Source organism: Mus pahari, chromosome 5 (genome assembly GCF_900095145.1).
Source record: "Mus pahari chromosome 5, PAHARI_EIJ_v1.1, whole genome shotgun sequence".
Lineage (NCBI taxonomy): Eukaryota > Metazoa > Chordata > Mammalia > Rodentia > Muridae > Mus > Mus pahari.
Window position 1 is genome coordinate 70,598,224 of NC_034594.1, and position 19,005 is coordinate 70,617,228.

At 46.6% G+C, this 19,005-nt stretch overlaps 3 protein-coding genes across 6 annotated transcripts in view; 1 reads left to right on the forward strand and 2 right to left on the reverse strand.

Annotated features, from left to right (window-relative positions):
- Sned1 (sushi, nidogen and EGF like domains 1) overlaps positions 1-10,387 on the forward strand; it is a 61,920-nt gene extending 51,533 nt beyond the window's left edge. For 2 of the 3 annotated variants that reach the window (XM_029538403.1, XM_029538404.1), the window contains exons 28-30: positions 184-271; positions 5,088-5,169; positions 5,627-6,932. In XM_029538403.1, the coding sequence (XP_029394263.1) occupies positions 184-271; positions 5,088-5,169; positions 5,627-5,638 (182 nt within the window). In that variant the 3' untranslated portion in view covers positions 5,639-6,932. Of the gene's footprint in view, positions 1-183; positions 272-5,087; positions 5,170-5,626 lie in introns of all 3 variants that reach the window. The other variant, XM_021197739.1, reaches the window with a different exon arrangement.
- Positions 10,370-15,243, reverse strand: Mterf4 (mitochondrial transcription termination factor 4). Of its 2 annotated transcripts, none has more exons than XM_021197742.2 (4): positions 15,182-15,243; positions 13,945-14,443; positions 12,050-12,234; positions 10,370-10,909 (listed from the first exon to the last, which is right to left on the reverse strand). In XM_021197742.2, the coding sequence occupies exons 1-4, from the start codon at positions 15,200-15,202 to the stop codon at positions 10,706-10,708; spliced, it is 909 nt and encodes a 302-aa protein (XP_021053401.1). In that variant the 5' UTR covers positions 15,203-15,243; the 3' UTR covers positions 10,370-10,705. The 2 variants fall into 2 exon arrangements, with proteins under 2 accessions (XP_021053401.1, XP_021053400.1); XM_021197741.2 differs by having other exon boundaries at positions 10,548-11,120.
- A 2,179-nt stretch (positions 15,244-17,422) lies between these two features.
- Pask (PAS domain containing serine/threonine kinase) overlaps positions 17,423-19,005 on the reverse strand; it is a 36,426-nt gene continuing 34,843 nt past the window's right edge. The window contains exon 18 of the mRNA XM_029538626.1: positions 17,423-18,633. Coding sequence (XP_029394486.1) covers positions 18,476-18,633 — 158 coding nt within the window. The 3' untranslated portion in view covers positions 17,423-18,475. The remainder of the gene's footprint in view (positions 18,634-19,005) is intronic.

Sequence of the window (19,005 nt, forward strand, 5' to 3'; positions counted from 1 at the left end):
CACACACAGACCCACAGGCTCACACACAGATCCACAGGCTCACACACACAGACCCACAGGCTCACACACAGATCCACAGGCTCACACAGGCTTGCAGGGTGCTTCCTGGAGGAGGGGTCTCACTTGAGAGGTGGAAAGAACCTCTGCCTAAGAGCTGGCCTTTCTTTCTCTTTTGCATCATAGCCTGTGAAAAAGTGCCCCGCCCCTGCACACGACTGTTCTCTGAAACCAAGTCATTTCCTGTCTGGGAAGGAGACGTCTGCCACCATGTGTAAGTCAGTTCTGTCTCTGTGCCCTGGTTATGTCCTAATTTTTTTTATTTAAAGAATTATTTATTTATCTTATGTATGAGTACACTGTAGCTGTCTTCAGACACACCAGAAGGTCCCATTACAGATGGTTGTGAGCCACCATGTGGTTGCTGGGAATTGAACTCAGGACCTCTGGAAGAGCAGTCAGTGTTCTCAACCGCTGAGCCATCTCTCCAGCCCTCCAGTTGTGTCCTTATTACTTGAGGAAGGAGGGAGACTTTAGACACTGGCTTCAACCACTCCTATCTAAACTGTTTGCTCAGCCCATGCAGCCAAGAGTTGACTGAAGAGAGCATAGGCTGAGTGCCAGGAATGGAAGCCCTCACAGCATTCCAGGACCTGCCTCTCCTCCTTTCCTTAAAGCCAAGAAATCAATCAGCACACAAGAACTTCAGTCCCCACTCTACCATTAACCCACCATGATGTGGCCCTGGGCAAAGCACTCTTGCCTCAGTTTCTCAATCAGCACCAGGAAGGAAGACTGCTTATCGCATCTCTTGAGACCTTCCTTGCAATAAGACTCACTGTCTCAGTGCCTGCCGTTCCAGTGCTGGATTGTTCCAGGCACTCAGAGGGCCAGATGCTCACATTCTAGATAAGGATGACCATCACAAAGCACTTCTGCTATACAGTGTAAACAACACCAGGAAGTGCCTAGGAAAGAAAGAGACGAACATATAAGATGAGGAGAGCTAGGGATGGAGGGGACAGGACTAGGCTTCATGGGACAGGGACACTGAACTACCAGAATGTTCCAGACATCAGGTGTATCTGTTACAAGGTCCTGTGGCAGGTTGTACCCAATATGTCTGAGGAACAACAGAGGTCAATAGAGCAGAGAATGTGAAAGCAAAAGAAAAAGAGTTCCTGGGATCTTGGAGACCCTCCCATGGGCTGTGGTATCTGTTCTCCTGAGGGGCTCTGTGCAGGTGATGTGTGACCACACTGTACAGGCCACTCTGATGCTCCTCAAAGGAAGAGGAAGCAGATGAAAGAGAGGAGAGGAAATGGCAGAAAGCTTATGCAAACTTGATGTAACCCTAGGCTTCGCTAGTCAGAAAGGAACAGCTAAAAGGCCCTAATCCATATGGGTTTGCAGAGGCAGCCTTGTCCATCACCCTGAACCCACAACAGCAATCTCATGTTAGTCTGTACCAACATAGTCCTCTGGCTTCTGGCTATTCTGGTTATACCAGAGCCTGCCTCTGTGTTAGATGCCCCTGCCATGTGAGGAGAGTCCTTCATTCACCAAGTTTTTTATCCTGTTCTTGTAACCTATATGCATCTTTGAAGAGACTCCCCTGTATCTAACAGATAGGTGGCTCTTGCTTGTATTCAGTCTGACCTGTCTTTAATTAGAGTGTGTAGATCATTTTACACTTATCATAATGGGTAATGTGGGTGGGTTTAAATCTATCACATAACATATTGTTTTGTATTGTTCCATTTTGCCAGTCATCACTCTAGGATTTACAGTGCACATCTTCATCTTGTCTCCACTTACCTTGAGTTGCTTGCAGTAAAGGCCACAGCACTGTCAGCCAGTGGTCACCACTCAGTGCCCAAAGCCTTGCTTTCCCACACTCAACACTCCTGTGTGTAAGTCTAGGATTCCTCCAGGTATCATTGGCCTTCCCTGGAACACTTACTGGAACATTTCTGAGGACACAAATCCATAGATGATGGTTCTCTCATATGTCTTAAAAGGTCTTTGATTAAACCTTACTTTGGGCATAAATATTTGCTAAATATAGGATTACTGGTTGACAGTTACAATTAGAATTGTCACTGTGACAACATTCTTGGCATACACAATGTGAAGGAAAGCTCATGGTTAGAGGTTTCTGTCCATGCTGGTGTAGTGGAACAGCTCGTGTAGTGGAAGAGAACTCCTGTCTGTGGGATGGTACCACCCACATCATGGCAGCCTTCTCGTCTCAGTGCTGTCTGCAAACGCCCTCAGACACAACCAGAGATGTGCTCACTATGCCCTGTGCTTCTTGGTGCCATCGTGATGAGAGGACTGGCCCTCCCCCTGCCCCCTGGCTGCCCAGTCTTCTCCCCACCGTGGTTCCTTTCTAATTCCCTCTCTGTTGCTGTTTCTGGCCAACTCAATTATGTGTCTTGGTTTAGATACTGTTGTTATTTTTAGCTCCTGGAATGTTTATTTACTTATTAATTCTGAGAGGGTAGCTCTTGGCAGGCTGCCCATCCTGTAGTCTAGGCTGGCCTCGAACTCAGAGTCTCTGCCTTCCAAGTGCTAGGATGCGAGGCGTGCAGTGCCACCCCCACTTCTCTGGAGTTTGTTAATCTTATAGTTCTGAGGTTTTAGCTTATGTCAAATCTGGGCCATACTCAATCTTTTCTCCCTCCACTTCTCTACTTCTAGAGCTCAATTACGAGTTTATTGGACTAATATTGCCCCACGGGTCACTGCAGGCTATTTTTGTTGTTTTGAAACATTGTAAACAGTGTAGCTAAGAACATGCCTCTGCTTCCTGGTAGGTAGTTTGTATTGCTATGTGCTCAATGCCACATACCTTTTCTTTTACATCACCTAGTCTATTATTAAACCAATTCAACAGGTTTAATTTCAGATACTTGTTGATGGCTGTTTGGTTAGCTTTTTGGATTTTGTTTTTTGTTATTCAGTCTTAAGATTGACCCCCAAGGCTGCTCAGCAAGTGCTATGCCACTTAGCAACACCCCCAGCACAGTTACTGTGTTTTATCATCTCTACAAATCCGTTTCAGTCTTTGAGCAGTCATTTCTCCCTTCACTTCGCCGATCTTCTCCTTTAGCCCCTGTGGAACAGAGAGCAGTTGCTTTACAGTCTCCTGCTTCCTGAATTGTTTTCCACTCTATTAGTTTTCTCCAGGCTATATCACACAGGATTTTGTATCTGGTCTTTTTTGAGGGGTGGTCCTTACGACTCTTTTAATGTCATAATTTATCAGATGCTGAACAATATAGATTTTATATTTCTAGGTGGTGGGTTTATTTTCAAGAAAGGTATTTTTGTTGTATTGATTTTTACAAGGCAGGCTTTGATTATAGCGTGATCCTTTTGAGGACTTAGGGTGGCTTTAGAGTAGGCATCAAGTAGGGCTAGTTTCACCCTTCTGTGGCACTGCCTTCCTGGAGTCAGACAAGATCTTAGCACGCTTGGCCCAGGTCTGCCCAGCTGTTCAGGACTCCACCCTGTGCATGCACAGCTCCTTCTCCTCAGATTTCCAGACTGTCCCCCAGGGAGCCCTCTCCACTCCAGAGCACTCTCTCCCACGCTCCAGGTGCCCCTGCCTCTCAGCTCCAGCCTGTTTCCTCCTTACTGTGATCATTGCCTACTCTCAGAAGGTGCTACAGGCCGAATGATGGGGTAGCTTGGTGTTCACAGCATCCGCCTCTCTTCTCAGGGCATGTCATTTTTCTTTGGGCGATTTTCTAGCTTCTGAAAATAGTTACTTCCTCTGGTCATAGTTTGCAGTTCTCAGATAGCTGAAGCTGAAAGTTAATACAGGTGTCCTCTATTCCCTCACAGCCAGAAGTCCTCCAAAGTGCCCTCCAAGACTGGTGCAAGCAGGGACTTTGCTCCCAGCTCTCTGGTTTTCTTCCCAATGGGTCAGACACAGAAATGACACCCCTACTCCTACCGAGCGGACAAGGTGGTGTGAGCGGACCCCACTCGTGGGAAGCTGAGACTTGGGAGCCCAGGAGGCTTCCCAGTGTAGCCTGACTAACAAATGGGATGGGGAGGCTCCGGCAGGCCTCCTGGCCCATGCTCTGCCTTTGAGGCCTGCAGAGCCAGACTCCACAACTGTGTCCTTCAAACATCCATAAAACAGAAGAGTTGTATGCCCTAATTTGCTTTCTATTGTTGTGATAAGGAAAATAACAACAACAACAACAAACAACAACAACAACAACAACAACAAAACAAATTGGGGAGGAAACTATTTATCTCATCCTTTGCAGTGTACTGACAGGGAGGGTCAAGGCAGGAAACAAGCAAACCGGAGCCCAGAGCCAGACACTAAAGCATCAATCCCAGAGGGTGCTGCTTACTGGCTGGCTTCCTGTGGCTCCCTCGGCATGCTTTCCTGTACTGCCAGGACGCCTGCCCAGGAGTGGTACAGTAACCTGGACCCTCCCACATCAATCCTTAATTAAGAGGAGGTTTTCACATACTTGTCTACAGGCCAATCTGATAGAGGCATTTTCTCAATTAAAGGATTGGAGGAAGGGACTGAAAGGCAGGACTGGGAAGTGGGGGCTAAGATCAGGATGTAAAGTGAATAAATTAACTGGAAAAAAATAAAGTTCCCTCTTTCTATATGACCCTATTTTGTGTCAAGTTGGCCTACAAAACAAAACAAAATAAAACTAACTAACTAACCAGTCCATGGAGTCAGACCTTCCCACAGCCTCAGGCCAGGCAGCCTACCCCCAGCAATGACCTGTCACAGTCATTTCAGTGGGCCTTTCAAAACCACGATTTTGTCAGCAACTCTGAAAATGTACCCTAAAATGAAAACTTTTTATTTATGTTATACTCAGTAAAATGAATTTTTAAGTCCCTGTACTTTCATATTAGGCTTCACACACACACACACACACACACACACACACACACACACACACACACACACACACCAGTAACACTGTATTAAGGAAACAGTGGTCTCTCCTGTTCATATGTAGGCTACACAGCCTAGGTGAAACAGCTAGCCACCTCTCTGTCCAAGTGTCTGGCTTCACAGAGTTTTCTTGTGACAACAGGTATAAGAAAGTCTACAAAGTTCACCAGGACGTGTGCTTTAAGGAGCGCTGCCAGAGCACAAGCCTCAAGAAACCCAAACAGGTGCATCTCGGGGCCAGGCTAGGTCGGGCATGCAGTTCTGTGGGTGGGTAGTCAAGCTAGGGTAAGGTCAAGCTAGGCTGTTTGCCCAAAACTGCAGTCCATGTGTAGCTGTACTCCACTCAGAATCTAGTGCCCACATGTGCACAGATAGGCCCAGCTGTGCGTGGAGGTGGTCACTGCCGTTCTGCACAGGGAATGTAGTGCCGACAGGAAAGCATGGGATGTGACCGACAGGCCAAGTGCCTAACCTGAAGTCTCCCCCACAATGCCTAGTTGCTTTCTGCTCATCCCACAGCATCCTTCAGCTAGTGTGGCACCTGGACGGAAAGGCCAGGCTCCCTGTCAGTCTGTGAGGGCTTTGCTGGGTTACATCTGAGGAACAGATGAGGCTGACAGAGGTAGGGTTTCAGGTACACAAGATTCTTTCTCACCAAACTGGTTTTCTTAATTCTTTCAGGAAACAAAGTAACCGTCAAACACTGAAGAGATCTTAAGGTACATTCTCCTTCATACCAAGATCTGTTGAGAACTGGAGACACCATCACACCCAGCAACTTGGACACCAGGTCCTTTATCAGACACTGATGGCGACAACTCAGCAGTGTGCTGTTACAGACCCAACCAGGAAGGTTCCAGAGTTCCCCTGTCTATAGCCGCTCAATAGACATAACCTTGGTCTGAGCTTGCATATGAATCTACTTTCAGGTGGAAATGACTCTCATTGCAGACCAGTTACAATGAGGTACAAGACTCACCTGGCCCCTTCAGGACCACGGGTCTGGCTGGTAGATGGATCAAGGATGCCAAACAGTCCACACAATGCCGAAGGAAAGGACCTAAGGATGCGCCCCCAAGCCCTACGAGCAGCTTTCTGCTGGGAGACCAGGGTGGGAGCCTTGTCATGTAACCTGTAGGAGATCCTAAATACAGCCTCTCACTGGGGGAGCTAAAGTGGACCCTGGAATTCTAAGCACTAAAAACCCTGAAATCAAAGAAACTCCGCCTGTTTGATCCAGCATGCCCCACCCACCCCACCCCCCATGCATAAACTGTGACATGTTAAAGGGCATTGACATTTTATTTTCACAGTAGTCTGGAAAATGCTGGGTTACACTACAGAAATCCCTGTATAGCCTGAACTCGTCCCCACACTGATGTATTGACATCAATTGGAAATGACAGACTGGCTAGCCGGAGACAATTTACTTCTCTCCCTTGGAGGAGCCAGAACAGTCCATCTTTCCAGTGGTGGAAGAGAGGTATATCTGGAAAGCTCCCCCTTCAGGAGTGACTATCACCTTTTTCTTCTACAGTGTAGGACATGAAGGAGACATGTCACCCAAAGGCCTAAGAACAAACAAAAGCAATGGAGTTCCAGGTGAAGGTCATCCTAAGAGAAAAGTGCCTGCAGTGACAGTGACAGTGACAGGCAGGGTGTCGGCATAGACCGAGCTCAGGAATCAGGAGGGCAGGCTCTCAGACAGGCCTAAGGAGCAGGGCCTGTGCCTCCTGACCGTTTCAGGTGTGAAACTCTGCAGGAAGAGCAGCCGACAAGACTCAGATCCTGTCTACTCAGCAGCATCACCTTTTCACCCCAGCCTGCAAGAATGCACACAAAACACCCTCCAACACTTGTGAGCAACTTAAGTCTGGCAAAGATAAAAGATCCACGAATTATTTGGTTTTAAAATATTTATATGGCAATAAGTCACTTGAAATATTAATGCATCTTTTAGGAACTAACTCATAAAACCCATTTTTATTTAAAAAAAAAAAAAGAAGAGAGAATCCTAGATACTTATCACATAATGGCTTATAGAATACCTATTCTCAGAGCAACACACATCACACACAGCCCTTTCTCTTTCTGAAGAAAACCACCACAGCTACCCTGAGAAAACCGGCAGTGCCATCCCCAGCAAAAGAAAGGCAGCAGAGACCAAGCAGCCTTCTGATGGAAAGCCTCAGGCTGAGCCCAAGTGTCCTCAGAGGTGCTGGGTTCCTGTCCATCCCTCCCTGCATCGCAGCCAGCTGGAACTCTGGCTCCTGGGGGACAGTGCTTGCCGTCTCCAGAGAAACAGTGGGTAGAAAGAGGAGTGTGCCTCAGCTCACTGTTACTCCTTCAAAAGGACCAGCATGTGCTGGCAACTGCCCACCTCCAGGATTTCCAAAACTCAGGAAAATGAGGTCCAGACCTTAAAAGCCAAGCTCCTGGCTGTAAGCAGTCTCCCCCGAGATCTCTGTCCTCAGATTTCCAGAACAGAGACAACCAGTCCTGCACACCCAAAGCCTCCTGCCGGGGAAGCACTGAAGCACCTGTCATCGTCTCAAGCCAGGCTGCCGTTTCTGCACCTCTGGTCAGTTCCCCTGTGGGGAGCTACCTGGGTTCCCAGGCTCTGTGGGTGGTGCTTCTGTGCTCAGAAACCCACCCCCAGATCCCAGTGCCAGACAAGTGACCTTTGAACTCCCAAAACATGGAGAAGGAAAAGACTCAACTTTCATAAGAGATACAGGAAAGGCTGTGTGGAAACAGATGACCTCTACCCTGCTCCTCGCCTCATTTATACTGACCTAAAGAAGTGCTAATTACTACTATGGTGGAGTTTAGACACTTGGTCTACAACTCAGGGGTGGCAGGGCAGTCAGATGCTCAGGCAGGATTTTGGGCTTCACAGATAGAATGGACCTCTGGCACACACCTGACCCCGCTCCTGTACTGCCAACACGGTAACAGATGTAGATAGCATAACTATATTCCAATGAAACTTCATTTATGAAAACAGGCGGTAGGCTAGAGTTGGCAGGCAGGTGCCTGGTTTATACGATGATCTAGACCTCAGCCTTCTGTGGAGAATGCCATCTCCTGAACGACAAGTAACCATCAAGACATAAAAAACCCCTAAACTTTCATTGAAGAAAAGCAATCAAGTCCCTCGCTCAGGAGCCTAAGGTAGGCTTACACCGTAGAGCAGCAAGAGCTATCAGTTCAAATCTGAAGGCAGCACAGTGGCACAGCAGGCCCGCTGCAGGACACAGGGTCCAAGGTTTCCTGTAATCCGTGCCTTAAGTAGATGGCCGTGGGCCACCAAGGGCCACCAAAACGAAAATACTTTACACAGCCTCCGCTTTCCATCCCATTCCCAAGGCTCTAAGCAGCTTTCTCCTCCCTGCAGTGACCACACAATCAGGAAAGCCAGCCACACCTAGATTCCTCGAGAGCAGAGCTGACTGGAGATCCAGCACCAAGAACTACATCCCGACCAGAGAGGCCTCCTGCCCTCCACATAAAAACATACCTTTTAAGTTTTATTCTCACTAGAAAATTCTGAGCCTAAGTATTACTTTTTTTTTTTCAAGGAGGGACAGTCACATCAAAAACTCACTACTGTATCTTAGTTACCCACTAGAGATCTGGAGACTGCATAAGCTACAACGTTAACAGTGAACAGCAAGATCAAGTGGCACCACTGGAAACGCAGATGGGGTCTTTGTACTATACCTCAGGACTCTCCCCCAAGCCAATGCTGCCACATTCCCGTCTCCAGTCGGAGCCAGCCTGCTGAGTGTGGTGCTGTCGGGCAATCATTCCAACTAGAGTGGAGAAAGACTTGCCGGTGCTGAGGAATTAGTATACATCATTCCAAACATGCCGACTCTGCTTTCTTACACAGAATAATTAAATCCCTCAAAACAGTCAGTGTCCACTTGGGAAATGTCACAGTAGAATCAGCAAACAGACAAGGTGGAGATTTATTTTTGTGTCAAACTGAAGAAGTAATCATGAGTTGTTGGGCTTACCATTTACTAATCAAAATTGAAAATGAGCAGATTACCTAATTGAGCTCACAGTTAGGATTCTATTCAGTTCTGATGGAGCCCAAGGCCAAACACACCCTACATTCAGGGAGAGTAAAGATCACAGCAAGGCCACAAAATGGAAGAGTAAGCAGCGAAGAATGCATCATTGTTCTCAAACAGTTTTGTCCACAGCCAAGAACATTCATTCCCCTTCTCTACCGCCTATGGGATGATGGGGTAGAGAAGATGGCTTGCTACGTCCTGCTTCTTGTGGAGAGTCCAACAGGCAAGGACATGCCCTAGCCAGGAATGAGCTTGCCTCACATACCTGCCATACTAAGAACTCTGATTGTGTGTGTGTGTGTGGGGGGGAGAAATCTTGGAATGACTGCTGTTCTTTGTACACCCTCCTCTTTGCAGTCAGGCTCCAGGTAAGTCAAAAGCCTCCTCACCTTGGTGCTGATTCCTCACAAAATGCATCTCAGATCCAGCAATATCCCTACTTTAGACAGAAATAAATACATCGGGTCCATTTACAATCCACATTAGTTGTAGTCACAGTTCTTTCATTGGCCAGGTCTTTGAGCAGTTTCTCAGCTTTGGCATTGCTTTGTGGGCCTAATTATTCATGTGCAGTACAATGTACAATATTTTACAGCATCCCTGGCTCTCTCTGACCACAAGATCCTGTGGCCATGGCACACATACACACACACACACACACACACACACACACACACACATCCCTAAAGATTGTCAGATGTCTGGAGGATCAAGGTCATCCTCACGTAAGCACTGGATTCAGTCTAAACACAAGGCCCACATTGGGTTTCGTGTGACTGTTAAATGTCACCAAATGGGGAAAAAATACTACCAAGCACTCCTGACTTTGGTCCTACAACCAAAAAGCTTTCTGCAGTTTCCTGAGGAAGAGGCACAGACAACTTTCCAAGAGGCCTCAGTTCTCTGAACCTCTGAGCCTGAGCTCCATCAAAGCAGGCCTCTCCCCCCCCCTCTCCCTCTCCCTCTCCCCCCCCCCCTCATCCTAGTCCCAGTACATCCCATGGCTCCACTGCACACTCTCCACACTGCCCAGTGCTCCCCAGTGCTGGTCTCTGAGCAGCTCACTCTTAGCACAGGCTACAGAGCCAGAGAGATAGGAGGCCTTGAAGTGGCAACCAGCCAGGAACCAACATGAAGGCCAACTTGTCCAAGCAGGAAGGGTCAGGAACTGACAGAAAAGCATTTTGTTAGTCTGACAACTGTGTGACTAAAGAACATGTTACTAACCAACTGCCTCTCACTCTGCTGTACACTCAACATGTCATAAGGCCGGGAAATGGTGTTGGATTTAGAAGCTGCCTATTGTGTGGGAAACCTGCTACTTGTTTTCATTAAATAAAGTGCTATGACATACTAACCTTCACGTTACAATTTCATGATTTTATCTTTACTACTTCCTGGACATACAAAGTACTCCTGAGCCGAAAGGCACCTCCCTCTCCACATGGTTTTGGAATTAGCACAACTTATTTTAACAGAGAAAAAGACACCAACCTGGATGTGTTGCACCCCATGGATTTTGACAGCCAAGTCCTTTATTAAGGATGGAGTAGGGCTTCCCACAGAAGCCACTAGTCCACAACAAAGCATCCCTAATTTGGTTGGATGTATCTACCTTGATCTCCAGTGCATCATTACAGGTTGTTTTTTCCCCCATCAAAGACCAGTGTTGGGATCAAAAGTGCTTGAGAAGATCCAGGTGAAGCTCCCCAAAGCTTCGACATCCCAGTGTTCTGTCACAGTAGCTCCTCCTCCTCCTCCTCCTCCTCCTCCTCTTCCTCCTCTTCCTCTTCCTCCTCAGATGCATGACTCTCAGACTCCTCCTCCTCTTGATCCAAGAGCTTTTTAAAAACTTGAAATTCCTCAACAGAGGAACAGGCTGTCCTGGCCAAAAACTCAGTTTCAGAAACTCTGAGAATGTTCTTCAGTGAGGGATTAGGGATCTGTGTCTGCCCCTTCTTATCAGGGGTTTGGTACCGTCCAAGGCGCTCCAGGTAAATGTGTCTCTGCTTGATCTTGGTTATTGAATACTGTAAGAAATCCGTCCTGACTATGTCTAGATGTGTGAGTCCCATCCTGAAATATGCATACTGAAAGATACAAACATGTTCAGGAATCCATGTAGAGAACCCTGAAGCCTGTCATTCCAACTCAAAACAAACTTTAATCCAAAATCATTAGTTGCCTAAATGGTAGAATAACCACTGTATAATACCAACACTTGTATGAAATCTCAGTTTTCAAAGCATTTCCAAATTCAGGCTGAGAAAAATGAAGCAGAAAACAAAGGGGCACACAGGGATGTCCTTTTCTTTAAATAGGGCAACAAAAATCAGGAGTGTAGGAAAATTTGAACCCAAAGAAATCCTTAGACACCTAGGACTCTTTAAACACATGTGTAAACGAGCATGCAGCTTGTTTTATCTGAGTGTGTCCCAGCATGCTTCGGAGGTCAGAGGCCAGGCTAGCTGGCTCACAAGCCTCCAGGCCTCCCTGTCATACCTCCCATCTTCCCACAGGGGTGCGGGGCACGAGGCATCCAGCTTAAGTGAGTTCTGGAGATCCGGACTCAGGTCCTCATACCAGCTTTGTTTGCTTGTTTGGTTTTTAGAGATGCAGTCTCTACATTGCCTTGGCTGTCCTAGAACTCACTGTGTAGACCAGGCTGTCCTCAAATTCAGAGATCCGCCTGCCTCTGCCTCTGGAGTGCTAGGATTAAAGGAGTGCCTGCACTGCCACCAAAGCCGTGTACAGGTGCTTATGACCTATCTGTCACTAAACTTTTAGGGCAACTGTCACGATTTCTAAATCCCCCATGCAAAAAGACATTCCAAGGGTTGTAAAGTTATACCTCCTTGGACCTGGAATGGAGCAGGCCACTCACTGTCAAGGAAGCAGAGCTAAGAACAGGTTTGCGTTGGAGAGGAGAGCAGAGGTGTTTTACTCAGAGGCTTCAGACCCTACTCAGCTTTAAAAACCTCAGCACTCGGCCATCATTGGCCTAATTGCTTACTCTCACCTGGAATTTGTATTCTAGCTCGTTGGGGTCCTCCTGCAAAACAGTGGGGCATCTGTGCAGAACGTCTGTGACATGCTGTGCTGTGAACAAGCACTTCTCCCTGAGGACCTTCACAACGCTGTCAATGTCCCGCTGATGCATGGTGAAAACCTCAGGGCAAACGCACAGCACCCGCTTCAGTTTCCCTGTAGAGTGTCAAGCAAAGCAAAGCATGTAACGCCGGCATGTTCCCGAAAGCCAAGGGCTAAACACTGAGGGGCTGGTAGGTGAGTCAGTGGGTAAAGGCACCTGCCAGCAAGCCTGGAACTTGAGTTCAATCCCCAAGACCCACACTGTGGCAGCAGACAGTCGACTCTACAAGTTGTCTTGTGGCACCCACATGGGGGCACAGCAGGGATCCTCTCCCTCCACAGACTGTCCGTTCAGAGATCTGCCTTCCATCAAGCACCATGCAAAGGCCTCCTCACAGACCCAACAACCCTCCCTCTGTCCCTGCCGTTTCTAGTCTTCCATCTCAAGGTGCCAACTTCACATTCTAGGTCTCCTCTTGCTTGCCTAGTACAGAAAGCTTCCAGGGACTCACTGGGAAATGTTAGAGGAGAGTGGTTTCCCGTACAGTGGAGCTCAGGGCTGCTGCTTCTCTCTGTATAATCTAGAGATAGTACAGGGACTAACAATCTCTAGACTTGAGAGTCTGAGCTCAATGAAGAGGACTTTGGGAACAACAATGGTAAGAACAAGAATATTCAGGACACACAATTGTAAGTAGTGTGAGCGTGACCATGTGTTATATTCAAGTGTTTTATTGTTTGTTTTGTAGGGTCTCCTTGGTAGGCCTGGAACCTGCAGAGTTCCATCCTCCTGTCTATAGAGTACTGGGTTTAATTAAAAGCATGTGCTACCACACCCAGCCGCCCTGTGTTTTACTGCGTTGCATTAGTAACTGCTTTCAGACAAATGGTATAAGCAGGCTGTCCCAGACAAAGTGAAGTAAATGGTCTTCTGGTGAACAGTTGTTCCAATTTAAAAACTGGAAACTTAAAAACCACTTAAGACTGTTAACTAACTTTCCTAACAGCCTAGCTTCTATGTGAAGAGGCATTTCCAAAGTGTAAGCTTTATTTTCACCTCTCAGGCTATGCTTCACATACTGACCGAGCTTGGGCTTAGATGACGTTGCAAGAGACAACGTGTCAAGGGGAACACAGTTATCTTTTTGCTTATCTTCTAGAGGAGGCCTGTAGAGACACCAAACACAGTGGGCTCTAAGCCTCCCCACTTTGGGGGTAAAATCTTAGCAAGAACAGTCAGTAATGAAATAAAGCAGTCAAATGGGTAGAGTTCACTGAAGGTAGGGCCCACCTCCCTTCTCCAAAGGGTGACAGCTGTTGGAAGGTGGAGGCTACTCTTAACAGCCTTCCAGGAACCAGGCACCATCAGCTCTCAAAGTTGTGTGGGGGATGTTTTTGCAGAGGTCACACATGTGCATACACATACATCACTACCATAGAGAAAAACTAACCCACCAAAACCAGACTCCGTGCCCCACTGATCTGGAGCTAGCGATCCTGATGAACACACAGGGGCTTTGGTTCTCTCTTCTTGGGCTCCTCCCCCACATCCCCCTTACAACGGCATCTGCAGAGAGCCCACTGCACATCTTCTCGAAGGCACTGACCTCTCCTCGGCCAACTTTCCTACCTCACTTCCTCTAAGTAAGGTGTGTTTAGCCCACAGCACACATGCATCCCAGGGTATCTATGAACGCAGCCTAGCTCATTTGTAGGTGATAATTCCACGCCTTACTATCAAAAGCTGGACATCCCTGCTAGGGTAAGCTATCTTCTCCCTAACTCTGACTCCTCTCCCTCTATAAAGTCTGCTACATCTTATACCTTCTCCAAGGCCAAGCTTCCGAAGGTAACTGGAACGCCTCTTCATTTGCATGATAGACAGTTTCAGCAACTGGGGATTTCTCTTCAAGGCATTAAATACAGGCTCTGGGTTCAACCCCAAGAGAAGGAGTTCTGAAACTATGTCCAGCAACTGCTGAGGATGGACACTTGGCTGTATACTAAACAAGCTGTGAATGTGGGCTTCAGCAAAACCCATGTCCTGGAGGGAACTGATGACCTTTTCTGGCTCCAAGGACTCAGGATCCACACAAGGCTTCTGTCCCACATGAAGACACTGAACAAGACGTGTCCTGTTTTCTGGTTCCTGCACATACTTTTTGGGTCCAATGCTGGAAAACTCTTGAAAGCTTCCTCTACCAGGCACTGTAGTCAGTTTGCAAGACAAAAAAGGACTCATCTGTTTCTGTTCTCTGAGATGAGGGGACTGCCTAGCCAAACAGGCCCAGGAGAGGGCCATTAGACGATGCCACTCAGGAACCTGTAAGGCAGAGCAAAAAACAGAATTGGTTCCACCTCAGAATAATGACCACCACAAGATTACTGAGCCAGTAACCTTGAACTTCAGTTTGACCCTTGGCCCACAAACGCTAACGGTTTTTGTAAACAATCTGTAAAATCTTCTCTGGGTCCAAAAAGTCTCCAAAGAATAAAATTAGCATGCAAATGGCTGCACTTACTGAAGATATTGGAGCATAAGCAATATCTACATACTGAAGATACAGGGCACGAGCAATAGTATTTGGCTGAAAATTCTGAACCTCGGACTAGCCACCAGACATACACTACCTAATTTCATTCCAACAAAGGATAGTTTTTTTTTTTTTTTCAAGGATCCCTTCCATTAAAAGAAGAATATTTGGGGGAAGCAATCTGTCGATATGTACACAGTAGCCCTCAGTGTTTGAGACTAGCATATAACAAATTAAGCAGAGCATCAGTGCCCGCCAGACTGGTCTCAAACACTCTCTAGCTTGGCCACCCTCCCGTTCTTGCCGCTGTTGGTGGTCCAGGCCTCCCTAGCCTTTAGGCAGCACACTGGCCGAAACTCCGGAGAAGTTTCCAGCAGCTTATGTCAGGGCCAGACTGTCTGTGCACACGCCACCCGGGAGCGCTACTGCCACAAGGTGCCCAGACCGTAACGCCAAGAACCAACGTCAGTGCCTCCTGAACGTCCCGCCAACAGCCGCTGTGAGCCCGGAAACTGGGGCAATCTCACCTGCCTTCCCAGCGAAGCCATGGAGCCCAAGTGGCGAATAACTGTGACACCGGAAAAGGCGGTCCTTCCTGGCTCACAACGTCCGGCCTCCGATCTGTGTCCGCCGAACTCGCGGGGTGTGGCGTTCTTTCGTTCCGCCGCCAAGCCCTTGATCTCAGATGCTCGTGCCCAGGGCCTGTAGTTTGCAGGTGCAGCTCCCCTTAGTTGGGCATACTCGGTTGCATGGTCTCTGCCAGGAACAAGCAACACTACCTGGGTTTTGAAACTGCTCTTCAGAGTACAGGTGAAACCAAACTACCCCGAAGCGCACACCGTCGTTTTTTGTTGTGAAACTACATTTACTGGGGCCGGGGGAGGAGGGGAGAATACGACAAAAACAACCACCTGTGTTAAAGATAGTACAAGGCCAAATAAGATAACGCTGTGATTGTGGAATTAGGATCCTGCAGACCAGAACCAAATTATCATGGATTATTCTTAGGCTTTTTGAAATCCATTCACCATCCACCCGTCTAACCTAACAGCTTTGTGACTATGAATACCTTTAAAATATATTCCTAGACCAACACTGGTTTTCACCAATCCAAAAGCTAATAGTATCATTAGATAATATCTAAAATTGAGTTAAGTGTTTTCTTAGTTTTGCCTTAGCCTTCCTTTCTGTGGTCCCCACCAATGTCTGGGAAATGCCGTGATTTATGGCTTTATCCTCTAGCTAGTAATATCTCACCTAACTACATCCATGGTGGAGAATCTTTTGGAGCAATCAAATTTGTGTTCCTGGGCTCATCTTTGAGGAAGTAGTTTTTGATGGGCACTGTAATACAGCAATAAGCTCTCAGGACAGCCCAAACTCTCCCTGAAATATTAAGTACGGATCTAGACCCAGATAAAAGTATCTGGTAAGTTCTGTTGTTTACAGATTTTGTGTTTAGTCAGCAAGATGACTCAGGAATTAAGTCACTGGCCACACCAGCTTGATGACCTGAGTTTGATTCTAAGAACCCATGTAAAAGTGAAGACGCAAACCCACTCCACAGAGCTGTCTTTTGACCATCACACACACACACACACACACACACACACACACACACACACACACACGAAGGTGTCTGCTATTTTTTAAAACCAGAACATGGCCCAAGTAATAAAATTGCAGGGAAAATGACAATAGCCCTCCCGGCCCAGAGATCTGGCTTCACATATGGATGAAGCACCAGAAGGTTCCAAACCAATCTCTATGCACTGAATTTGCATCTTAGACATGAAGATGTCTTAGTCAGGGTTTCTATTCCGGCACAAACATCATGACCAAGAGACAAGTTGGGGAGGAAAGGGTTTATTCAGCTTACATTTCCACACTGCTGTTCATCACCAAAGGAAGTCAGGACTGGAACTCAAGCAGGTCAGGATACAGGAGCTGATGCAGAAGCCATGGCGGGATGTTACTTACTGGCTTGCTTCCCTTGGCTTGCTCAGCTTGCCTTCTTAGAGAACCCAAGACTGCCAGTCCAGAGATGGCACCACCCACAAGGGGCCCTCCCCCCTTGATCACTAATTGAGAAAATGCCTTACAGCTGGATCTCATGGAAGCCCTTCCCTATCTGAAGCTCCTTTCTCTTCCGTAACTCCAGCCTGTGTCAAGTTGATACACAAAACCAGCCAGTACAGAAGGGGAGGGAAGTAAAACAAAGAAGCTGTGGTCTAACAGCTGCCTAGATTCCACCACTTCTAAGCCATACCTATTTCTTCCTGGCTTATTGGCTTCTCAAGAGAAAAAGGATCTGGCTAGTGCATCAATAAACACATAACTGCTTTGTGCTAGGCAATGATCTAGTGCTAAAGTGTTTAAATATCTTTTGACAGAAAGATTCTATCTATATAGGACAGCAAAGTTGTAATCTGTATAAAACTAAAGAATTATTTTTGTCTTAATTTTCTTCCTAAATATTATTTAAGCCTTTACACCTAAAGAACAATCTAGGAACCTGAACAAGTCAGCAAGCTCTGAAACAGTGGTAGCTAAACAGGGTACTGTGAAAATCTGGTGGCATCTTCAGTCCTCACCAAACTTCATTCTTGAATCAGACTTGAAATTCCACAGGAAAAATTATAGCTGCTGCCTCACTTTAGTCTCAAGGCTTTATCTTTGTTTTTGTTCTTCTGCAAAGAACACTCATTAGGCATCGGACTGTAACCAAAAGCTTTAATGATTTTTTTTCTAATAAAGATATGGTTCTTGGAAAGCTGGATTTTTGTATCTTCAACCCGCGCTATACTCCTGTCTCGGGGAAAGAACAATTCTGCAATGTCTTGTGCTTTATGTGTAATAAAGACTACAAGAGAAAATGTTTGTTTCATTCTTGGAAACAAAGTCATCTGAAATCAAAAGCTAAAATGTCACTAACTTCTGGGAACTGAGCCCTAGAAACCCTCACAGACACTGGTAGGGTTGAAGCTCTTCAACTAGAAACAAGGTACAGATAGAGCCCATCACATAGACAAAGTAGAGCTGAGCCAGTCACAGGATGTCTGAAAGTACTGGCAGGACATTATGGATTGACAGATGGCTAACAGGTCTGAACCCCCATACAGTTTCTTTTGAGCTGTAGTAAATAGGGTACAGAAATGGAAAACAAAGAAAACCAAATATTTGTCATACAGTCCTGGCCAGTTTAACTGTTCACCAAGTAGCTTTAATTTGGAAAACTTTCGAGAAAAAAAAATAAATATTCTGGCCATTTTTGTCTGGCCACCTCTATAGACTCCACACATCTGCCACATGTCTGTCACATGTACCAAGTCAGTGGGAAAGAAACCCACACACAAAACCAGGAAGAGCTGGGCATGGTGACACACATCTTCAGTCCTAAGGCTTGGGAGGCAAGTGCAGGCAGATCTGTCAGTTTAAGGTCTACCTGATCTACATAGTTGAGTCCCAGGCCAGCCAGAGTTACATGGTGAGATCCTGTCTCAAAAACTTACAAGCAAAAACAAACAACAAAAATAGAGAATTTAAACACTTCTCATGTCTTTCTGAGACTTACAACTTAAAGCCCTTTAATAGTACAATGTAACTGAACATTAGAATGATTTTCAAGGTTATAAAAAAAAAACAAACATGAATTACAAGTCTGTATCATAAACCTAAGAAAAATATTACTGCAGGCTCTTGTAGCATTTGCATAGGAATCTAGAAGCAGAAGTCATCCCAATTCTTCACAACTTCCTTTCTCCAGGTTGGAAGCCCTGAAATCCATACAATTTCCCAAACCAAAGAGCAGGAGAGCTTGCTCAGCTGACTGGCAAAGAGGGGTCCTCAAGATGCAAGCAGTGCTGGTCACCACGAGTCTCCCTGGGAGCAGGAGGCCCACAGAGACCCTCTGTCTGAGCCACCTCACTTGGACTCCTACTCCCAAGCTCCAGACTTGCAGCTGACAGTAGGCCACTTTCTGAAGGATGGAGAAGATAATACATTGCATGTTAGCAAAAAGATTCTAAAAAAAAAAAAAAAAAAATTAAGACAACAGAATGGAGAGGCAGTGCTTCTGAAACCCCAGGGGGATATTCTTGAAGTATAGTCTGCCACAATGCTAGTGAAGAGGGTGCTAATCTCCAGTCTGGTTCCCCAGGAGCTCTGACTTGGGGCTAGGAAGCCTTGTCTGAAGAGGTATGTTCCCTGTGGAGCCCCATAGCATCATGGTCAGCATCTGCACCCTTATCCCTCTTCGGACCAGACAACTGACTCTCCAAACTGTTGCCTTCTCACCCCTCCTAGCCAGAGCTACTATAAGCACTTGTCCTCCCTCTAAGGGTCTCTGCAT